This window comes from Lactuca serriola, chromosome 2 (assembly GCF_051521515.1).
Source record: "Lactuca serriola cultivar US96UC23 chromosome 2, Lser_US96UC23_V15, whole genome shotgun sequence".
In the NCBI taxonomy this organism is placed as follows: Eukaryota; Viridiplantae; Streptophyta; class Magnoliopsida; order Asterales; family Asteraceae; genus Lactuca; species Lactuca serriola.
Window position 1 is genome coordinate 24,448,795 of NC_136409.1, and position 10,556 is coordinate 24,459,350.

Sequence of the window (10,556 nt, forward strand, 5' to 3'; positions counted from 1 at the left end):
CCGCATTTACGAGATTTTCTGGGATTCGTACTCTGATATATTGATGATTGTATGATTGACTTTTAGACTCGGTTTATGTTTGTTATGGCTTGATCAAACAGTTTTTTTAACTAGTAATATTTTATAAAGTATTGTTTTAAAAACGAAATTTTTGGACGTAAATTTTGGGTCGTTACACCAGTGGTTGTTATGGTGTTGCTGGAAAAAAAAGATGGAAGTGTAGGGGTTCATTTCCACAAATCTGATTTAGGGTTGCTGATAGGAAGGGATGTCGGTAGATCTGTGGGTTTTGATCGGGGTAGGGGCATGAAATCACTTACCCTGGTCGGTGGCATCCGATGGTGGTGATGGCGGAAGGTTGTGATGGTAGCTTTCGGTTGTAATAGAGATGGGGTTCAATGTTTTTGGAGGTAAGGGAGGAAGACAAAGGTGTGTCTTTATTGTTCAAGAGAGAGAGAGAGAGAGAGAGAGAGAGAGAGAGAGAGAGAGAGAGAGAGAGAGACCTTTTATATATTAAATTAAATAATAATATTTAATTTTAAAAATAATAATAATAAGAGAAAACATTATAAATGGTCCCTGTGGTAGTGAAATAACGAAAATGCCCTTTAGTTAACGGACAAAACTTAACGGAGTTAGCAATAACGACTAATCGTTAAAAGTTTTGAAAGCACAGGGACTAGTTATGACGTTTCTAAACCACAGGGACTAAACTTCAGATTTTGGAAAACCACAGGACCATTTATGATGTTTTTTTTTTTTTAAGATTAGAAAACTTTTCTTTTTCCCATTGAAGAGTTCAACGACCATTGAACTCCAAATCTATTGAATGCCAAGGTGACATCTCACTATGATAGAGTTTTATCCATTAAATGACAACTAGACTTGTTACATCATTCAACCATCTCATTAAACTCACCATTGTGGATGTTTTAACCGCTCTAAATGATTGAATTATTGATCAAACCACCATATCTAAATGTAATTATTTTTGTTACTTATACCGAATATACATAAACATTAAATAATATGCGCATACACTAGTGCCGTTGCGAATACTTGTTAAACGTGTAAATACCGCTGACGTCGAAAATGCACCAAATTTCATCAACAATTAAATCAATTAATCACGGGGATTTTCATATTACTTGTTGATATTATCATATTTTATATTGGATCATGCTGTCTTTAAATAAAAATATGGGCTATGTTTGATTATATAAAAATATCCAGTTAAATACGTCAATTTACCTTATTCTAATCGAATAAAATAACATGTGGCCGGTGTGGAACAAGAAGTAAAACCATAAGTTACAAGCGTTTTCTTTCACATTTTAACCTTTTCAATTTCGCACAGAAACTTTTTAATGTTTTTGGTAAGAATATCACCCCAAAGATTAGAAAGCAACGATCAAATATGATAAAAACTACATCTAATGTTGTGACAAGATAGAAATTCATGAAAAGTTGCTATTTGTACGGTACAAATTCATTGCAGTATGGTATATATGGCAACACAAATATACCATTAATTTATCATTCTTCTAACGTTAACAACAATTAAGTATTTACCAAAAATATATACCCTACACTACATGCTTTTCTCTTGTTGAAGACTAACTAAATGTGCATACACACTCCCTGGCATGCCAACAAGCATGTCATGTGTCCCACTCTCAACCACCGTTCCATTCTGGAGCACCGCGATACTGTCGGCATTACGTACTGTCGACAGGCGGTGGGCCACCAGAACGGTGGTTCTTCCCTCCATCAACTTATCAAGTGCTTCTTGAACCAGTCTCTCAGAGGCTATATCAAGAGCGCTTGTTGCTTCATCTAACAAAAGAATCGATGGATCTTTCAATACTGCTCTCGCAATCGCCACCCGTTGTTTTTGTCCTCCGGACAACTGCACCCCTTTGCTCCCCACGTCTGTTTTGTAACCCTCCGGCATCCGGCTAATGAATTCATGAGCATTCGCAAGTTTTGCGGCGTTTATGACTTCAATTTCGGACGCGTTTTCATTACCATATTTTATATTTTCGTATATATTCGTTGAAAATAACGATGGTTCTTGTTGAACCAATCCAATCCGTTTCCTTAACGATTTTAAATTCAATTTCTTGATATCGAAACTGTCAATGAAAACTACACCGAGATCGGGATCGTAAAATCTCGTTACGAGACCGATCACGGTGCTTTTCCCGGACCCACTCGGTCCAACTACCGCCAAACTATTTCCCGCCATTAATTTCAAATTTAAACCATTCAAAACTTTAATTTCCGGTCTAGTCGGGTACGCGAAGCTCACGTTTCTAAATTCAATATCTCCTTTAATGTTATCTACTACTAATAAATCCCGATGGTCGGGATTTATACTTGACACTCGGTTCAGTATTTCGAATACTGAACCGAGTGCTTGTGTCCCCTTCACAATGTCGGGGGCGAGTGCAAGGGTTTCAGCTATTGATAACGCGGTGATTATTAGGACCATGAAGGATTTAATAATGTCGCCGAAATTGGAATTTTTGTGTTGGATTAATACCGATGCGTACCAAAGGCCAAGCGCGTATGAGCAAAATGCGAGGAGTTGGGAAAAACCGTATCCGATTCCCGATATGTGACCGCGGAGACGGGCTTGTTTCCCGGGGCGGTTGAGTTCGGCGGCGAACTGAGTGGAGACTCGGTCTTCGGCTCCGAATGCGGCTACGGTTCGGATGTTGGTCATCGCTTCACGAGCCACGGATGTGGCTCGGGAATACGCGGTTGTGTAGTCTCCACCGAATCCCTTAAGAAAGAGTTGCTACAAACATAACAAAAGACAAATTGTCATGTGTTGTTTCTTTTTACTTAATGATTAATATAAAGTCTAACCTCTGTTAAGGAAGCTGCAATTAAAAGGGGAAACGTAGAAATGACAACTAATGCAATTCTCCAACTTAATATAAATGATATCACAAACGCAGTCAATGTGAGTGCTATATTTTGTACGATTGTTGATAGACGATCTGCTAATGCACTTCGTACTAGTGTTGCATCTGCTGCCAACTTTGATAAAAGCGATCCCGTAGAATTTTCATCAAAATCAAACCAACCAATCTCATTGCTTAATATAGCTGAAAAAAATAAAAAAATAAACCAGTTACCATTTTTAATGGTATTTCTATGCAAATATTGCAAATTTAATTTTTCAATAACAATAAATATACATTTTTATTCTATTTTAAGAAAGTTAACGAACCTGAAAACATGGATAAACGGACCCTAGTGGTGAGGCGTTCTCCCATCAACGTATAGAAATAATGCTGCAACATATAAATAGGAATCGTTACAACACCCGCCGCCACAAATATAAGCGATGCATGAGCCACGTCATCTTTGATTTTCGAATTATCACGAGAATAAAACGACGTCAAGATATAAGTAATCCCAAGAGCAAATAATGGAGCTTGCATTCCCGCCAAAATCGCACCCACCGATCCCGCCACCGCATACGGCCACTCCGGCTGATTTAGCTTCACAAGGTCCCAAATCGACGGCGTATTCCTCGAAGATCTGGACGCCGATTGGTTTTTCTCATTTGGGTGGAGTGTATTTAAATTTGTGGTTATCGGGTCAAACTCTTCGAAATTGGTCCGGTTAGTATCTGGAGAGTTTTGGGGGTTTGAGTTCGACCCGGTTTGACCCGAATTGGTTTGGAGACTTACAAGACCGGAATACTCTCCGCCTTTAGAGATCAACTCCAAATGATTACCTTTTTCGATGATTTGACCGTTTTTCAGAACGATAATGGTGTCGACATCTCGAACTGTGGATAATCGATGAGCGACGATAACGGTGGTTCGATTTGACATGACGGTGTTTAACGATTGTTGAACGATGTGTTCTGATTCGGAATCGAGGGCGCTTGTTGCTTCATCGAGAAGTAAAATTTTAGGGTTTCGAATTGTGGCTCTTGCGATTGCGATTCTTTGTTTCTGGCCACCGGAAAGCTGGGTTCCGCCTTCGCCGACGTGAGTTTGGTAACTTTCCGGTAGTTTTTGAATGAAAGAATGGGCGTTTGCGGCTATGGAGGCTTCGATTATGTGGGCCATATCGGCATTGGGTTTTCCATACAGAATGTTTTCGGCTATTGTTGTGGCAAATAAGGCTGGTTCTTGACTGACTAACCCCATGAGCCCTCTTAACCATGTTAACTGGAGAGTCTTTATATCATGGCCATCTAACAATACCTCTCCTGAAAATTCAAATTGGAACAAGGGTTTGAGATAAGAAATAACAATATAGTTTCATTGATTTATTTATTATACTATTTTACTTTTTTTATTCTTATTAAAGCATTGTATTTTGAAAAAGTATAATGTAAATCTAAATACAAAACAATTTTCATTTCTATAACTAGGTAAAATTTCAAGATATAAGGTTTTAATGAAACAAAGGTTGAAAGTACAATGTTATACATTGGTAGATTTTTATGATGAAATGCAAAAATTTTAAAAGTAAAATGTTGTGAATGAAGGAATGAAAATATAATGTTATAGATATAATACACAATTAAATGAAATTATGTTATTATTTCTTGCATTTAATCATTTTAAACAAACTAGAACAAACTAGGTCACTATAAGAGTTAAATGCGCGTTTATGCAACAATTTTTGGCCTTTTATTATAACTTATATTATATCTACAACAAAGCAGCTTAGGAATATGAGTCCATTTTTCATTTTATAACCAATATATGAAACATTGTTAACCGAAAATCATTATCTTTTGACCTGCGGCCAATTAAAAGTATTTCACAATTCTACCAATTTATTTTCAAATTTCATATTTTTTCTTTTACCAATTTATGCAACTGGCCCAAATCATATAACCTATCTAATTACATGTAAAAGATATTTCATCTTTTGGGTTCTAGACCGAGACATCTTTACATATTTCATATAAAAAACCCTTTGGTTGCCTAAGTTGATTAAAAAAAAAGGAAAAATGTTGTCCCACAAATACGCATTTAACCCATCACTATAGTTTATCTAGTATAGTTTCGTGATCATAATAACAAATTATACCTGACACAGGATCATAAAATCGTTGGATCATAGAAATGATTGTGCTTTTTCCCGAACCACTTGGACCAACAATTGCAATCTTTTTCCCGACACCAATCGAAAAACTCAAATTTTCAAAAACCGTATTTTGTCGAGACGGGTATGCGAAACAGACCTCACGAAATTCGATATTCCCGTCCACTTTTGAGAATGCCATTCCGGAATTCAACTTTCTTGTACTGTCAATGTCTTCTTCAAACATGCTTACAATGTTTGCAGCAGCAGCTTTACCTTTAGCAATGGCTGCTAGGTTTGGTGCAGCCTGACCAAGAGCACTACAAAATCGGGTGTTCTGATTTTCGTTAAATATTAGAAAACCCGATTAAGATCTGTAGACAAAATTGCAAAAATTGTCCCTATGTTTAACTCAAAATTACCACTTTGGTCCAAAAAGTTTTAGAATAACAACACTAGTCCAAAAAGTGGCAATTTTGAGTTAAAAACATCGACTATTTTTGCAATTTTGCCTTCTCTGTAGTTATTAAACCATTTATAAACATTTTTACAGGTTACCAATTTCACCATTTTATCGTGTTCTATTCACATAACAAATTATGTATTATTATATTATTATTAAATTGAAGTTGGCAACACCACCCTTCCTCTCCTCAATGGAGTTCCATCTCTGGCAAAAACCAACTTCAGTTAATAATAATGTTATAGAGACGTAATAGAAATTAATAGAAAAAGATAATTGACCGGTAAAAATTAAAATAGTCTTGTTAGACTAACTCCCCAAAAAATGAAACCAAGAGATCTTATTGAAATTTGAAAGATATTGAAATCATATGGATTAAATCACCAAAAACTTCATTTGGAGGACTCAATTCATGATTTTTCTATAAGCACATGGTCGAAAAATGGAATATACTAAACAAATATAATGGTTTACCTACTACAAAAAACAGTTAAGCGGATAAATGAATAATATGACGAAAACAAGTTGCGTTTCTCAGTATTTTTCCCTTTTTAAAATCGGATAAACATGAAAAGTACCTTTTTAAACAGTAAAAAAAGGTACAATGGTGTAAATACTATAGAAGACAGTTAAAGGGCAAAATCTATAAAAAAACAAAGAAATTACAACTACTAATCTATATATTGCTCAAAAAACTATGCTGAAATTTAATTTAATAACGCGAACTTACAATCCACTGAAGATGACATTGATGATTGTTGTGAATGCTTTACCACCATTTGTGCGATGGTGTTGCACGAGTATACCCGCATACCATAAAAGTAAAGCCCAAGCACAAAACAAAAGTGCGTATGTGAACCCAATTCCAACTCCCTTTGCAAGCCCACTTTTTTTCCCAAATTTTAATGCATTTTGAAGTGACATTGAGTACATTTCAATTGCCCTTTTCTCCCCCACAAACGAATATACAGTACGAACTTGTGATATATTCTGACAAATCCATATACACAAAACAAAATTCTCCCTTAGGCATGAAAAAAAAATTTGTGTTGTGAAATAATTAAAATAAGAGGCTGAATTACAAAATTGGTCTATGTAGTTTGCACCTTTTATTTTATTTAGGTTCAAAAAACAACTTTTTTTCAGGTTTCCATAACACTTTTGTAAGAGAAAATAAGATAAGGGAAAAAATAGTCATTTACTTGGGACAGAGATAAAAAAAAAACTTATGAAACATTCAAGTAGGTACCAAAATTGAAAAAAAAACAATTATTTTTTGGTCATGAACTAAAAAAAAGTGCAAACACATAACATGGAAATGTACTCATTTTATATGGGACAAAGATGAAATTCATTGTACCCTCTCATTTAAAATTTGTCTTGCATACTTTGATTTGAAAAATGACACTAAAAACAATTCATTCTACTGTATTAACAACTTACTATTAACATTATGTTATGATTCTTCCTAGCTATGTAATGAAAGGGCTTTCACAAAAAAAAAATTGTGGACACGTAATTCATTGTGCACTTCAAATTCTGCAATCTTGAAAAGCAGATCAAAATTGCAAAAAAAAAAAAAAACCTTTTCTGTACCTATACGCCAAAAAGAGAGTGCAAAACATATAACACTTTTGTGAAGAAACCTACGAGGGGCAAAATATTCATTCCATATTCACAAAGAACTAATTTCTTTATAGCAACTATGCTACACCCTAAGAACTAATTTCTTTATAATTTTTTCAAGTTGATATAAAGTGATGATAATTAAATTTTTTGCAAGTGTTTTTTTACCTCCTCAGCGACCTTTCCAGCTTCAGCATAAGCAGCCTCACTTTTTTCAGATAATGTAGACATGATCACTGTATACGCTCCTCCAGCAAAAGCTATAAGTGGGACAATGGCCAATGTCAGAAGTGTGAGTTGCCATACCGAAGTAAATCCCACTGTGAATCCAACAAAGAATTGTGCAAGATATCTTAAACCATGGCCTATCTGCATTTTCATCCAATAAAAAACTTAACAAAATTGTTCAAATAATTTTAAGCTTTTCTTCTAAGTGACTAAGGGTACTTCAGTAATTTTACTCCACCATTTACTAATCAATTTTGTTGAAGATAGCACCAAACACTAGAATATATTAGGGAAAACTGAGGAGAATAACATACTCTACTTTTTTTTATTTAACGATTATAGGAAATATACATAATTTTGTTACACATAATAGCTATGTACACATTCTATCATAGCCACAACAACAGTATATATAATTACATTTCTTTTACCAATAATAGCTATATATAGTTAATTTCCATTTTTCCCATAATATCATCGTACTTGTATTTTATTTTTCACACACATTAGTAATGTACTTACGTGTGAATAACAATATATATGAGCAATTTATTGTACTTGTTGCATATTGCTCCTATGGGTAAAAAAAGTATACATATATTGCTATTATGCATGAGTAATGAATTGTAATTAGGTTGCTATTATGTGTAGAAAAATGTAAGTATGCTGCTTTATGAGTTACATATTGTAATTATCGGAAAAAAACATAAGTAGGTTGTACATGGGTTGCTATTTCCTACAATTTACCAAAATAGATTAATGCATACTCACTTTAAAAATCTACATCTAAACATATGTTAAACGATTTCTTTATAGGTATGAATTTATTATTTTTTGTACCTTGTCACCTATTGCATCTTGCACAAGTGTCGCGTCACTAGAAATGTGGAAAAGTATGTTTTTATCCTTGGCTATTGTGTCAAAAAACTTAATATCTTTTCTCAAAACAGATTGGAGATATTTGAAACGTAGACGACCTGTTTGTCTTTCTCCTGTTTGCATCCAACATGCAACACCTGTAAATCACCATTTTAAATATAAGTATTAGTAATCATATTAAATATTTTATTTATCCGTCAAATATAAGAACATCAACAATCGTGAATTTAATAAGAGACTTGAATGAAGTGGTAAGTCTAGGTGTCAATGGATGAAACTTTATCATTATGAGATACCATATTGACATTCAATGAATTTGGTGTTCAAAGGCCATTGAACTCTTCAATGGAAAAAAAAAGTTTTTAAATCTTAAATATATAATATAAATAACTTTTGTAATATTCTATTGAATTTTGTAGAGTTTAATACATGGAAAAAATAATAGAGTTATATGGATTGTAAGAATATCACAATTGATTGAAGATTTAATTTAAAAAAGAAAAACAAAAAGTTAGTAAGGTGGTGGGGTCAACACAACCTCTACAATTTCACCCAAAATAAATATTTACATGTTTTGACCTCAAGTCGTTTTGACCTGTTATCTTAGTCCCCGACCTACCGAATTTAGGTCCTATTTTTCCTTTTATAAAATATACATTATTAATTGAGTACTTATAATTATTACTCCTAAAATTTATAGATAGAAATATTGAACAAAAGAAGCGGAAATTTTTGATATTTAAAGATTACAAAAAATGCATGTTATATACCTATATACTTTATATTAGAATTATAAACACTATTAACCTCCATGTGATGGGCCCTAGGGCGGGTTTATCCACTCACATGGTGAACTTTATCATTTTTTATAAGTTTGCAAAATGAAAACTTATAAACAAGAAAAAGGGAACTACATAAGTTTGAAAAAAAGGGAGAAAAAACAGCTACATTTCAGAAAAAAAAAGCAAAAACAAAATTTTGAAATAATCTTATGCAATGCCTGTTAAATTATCCTCAAGTCAAAGCTAGTTATTTAACTTTCAAGAATTTTTTAAAGAAAAAGTAATAATGGAATGAAGGGAGTAAGAGCAAAAGAAATGTACCTATCCATGATGACACAAAAACAACGAGTCCAAGATAAACCAAGTATAGAGAATTCTGCACACACACACACACACAAAATGCAAATTTTGAGTATTTAACTAAGTGGATGAATGAATAGAGTTTAAAAAATGATCACATTTTTTTACCTTACAAACCTCTGAAGACATTCTATGAGGATGTGAAGATAAATGGCCCAAAGAATCAATCATTCGACCAAACAAAACAAAGAAAATTGGAAGAGCAGCACCATGAACACAAGCTCCAATGCTCCCAAACAACATTAAAAGCAAATCCCATTTATCAGCTGCATAAAATAATCCCGAAAATGAAGCTTTTGAACTTGAATCCGTTTTTAACTCCACCTTTGGAGTTGGGTTTTCACCATAATCTTGATTTGACAAAATTTCAACCTCCCCCATTTTTTAAGCTATTTTGACAGTTTGCAAAGAGAATGTTTGTGTGTGTGTGTGTGTATGAGAGAGAGAGAGAGAGAGAGAGAGAGAGAGAGAGAGAGAGAGAGAGAGAGAGAGAGAGAGAGAGAGAGAGAGAGAGAGAGTGTGTGTGTGTGTTAGAAATGAAAAATGAAATGTGGTAAGTATCATTTCATTATGCACAAGATGATGTCAATTTCCCGCCAATAAATGAAGCAGTTAATAGTTGAGCAACTAACAATTCGGCTTTTTTTTACTATAACTTTTAATAAAGGAAAAAGATCAAGATTATGCAAATAGCCTCATTTTTCTGGAATCTTCAATAGCTATGATTTCGTCTTCTAATTAAAGCTAATAACTACTATGACTATAGCTACACATAGAACCATGGGCCACAAAATAATACAAACCCAATGCACCAAATTTGTCGGCTGTTTAACCTGATGAAAGCGAATGCACAAATAACCAACACAAATTAGGATTAATAACTCTTGATTTTCCAGTTTTGTAAATTATAACAACAATGCTTTGGGGGTAATACTGTTAACATCCACTAAAATATTAATGCATGGAGTATATTCCATAAAAGAACATATGAAGGGTCTTGTAAAAAAGGAAATGATCATCAGTCACAATCAGCGTAAAAGCAAGGATGTTTTTTTTTACCATAGGAAAATTACTGGACCTATAAAGAAATGAAAATTGGCATAAATTGGGATTTTGAGTAACTTTGTTGCTAAAGAATGTACCTACATGCAAGA

At 33.8% G+C, this 10,556-nt stretch overlaps 1 protein-coding gene across 2 annotated transcripts; it reads right to left on the reverse strand.

The window, feature by feature from the left end:
* Positions 1-1,456: 1,456 nt before the first annotated feature.
* LOC145086071 (ABC transporter B family member 13-like) lies at positions 1,457-10,049 on the reverse strand. 2 transcript variants are annotated; one of them, XM_079023799.1, is made up of 9 exons: positions 9,511-10,049; positions 9,364-9,418; positions 8,222-8,397; positions 7,322-7,522; positions 6,258-6,517; positions 5,071-5,384; positions 3,242-4,237; positions 2,875-3,116; positions 1,457-2,803 (listed from the first exon to the last, which is right to left on the reverse strand). In XM_079023799.1, the coding sequence occupies exons 1-9, from the start codon at positions 9,781-9,783 to the stop codon at positions 1,592-1,594; spliced, it is 3,729 nt and encodes a 1,242-aa protein (XP_078879925.1). In that variant the 5' UTR covers positions 9,784-10,049; the 3' UTR covers positions 1,457-1,591. The 2 variants fall into 2 exon arrangements, with proteins under 2 accessions (XP_078879925.1, XP_078879926.1); XM_079023800.1 differs by lacking the exons at positions 9,364-9,418; positions 9,511-10,049 and having other exon boundaries at positions 7,322-7,413; positions 8,222-8,358.
* Positions 10,050-10,556: the final 507 nt, after the last annotated feature.

Excerpts from the sequence above, each read along its gene's own strand:
- LOC145086071 (XM_079023799.1), bottom strand. The coding sequence starts at position 9,783 with ATGGGGGAGGTTGAAATTTTGTCAAATCAAGATTATGGTGAAAACCCA. Across the intron at positions 8,398-9,363 it reads TTTTGTGTCATCATGGATAG|GTGTTGCATGTTGGATGCAA; the intron begins GTACATTTCTTT and ends GGTGATTTACAG. Across the intron at positions 3,117-3,241 it reads CCGTTTATCCATGTTTTCAG|CTATATTAAGCAATGAGATT; the intron begins GTTCGTTAACTT and ends TATTTTTTTCAG.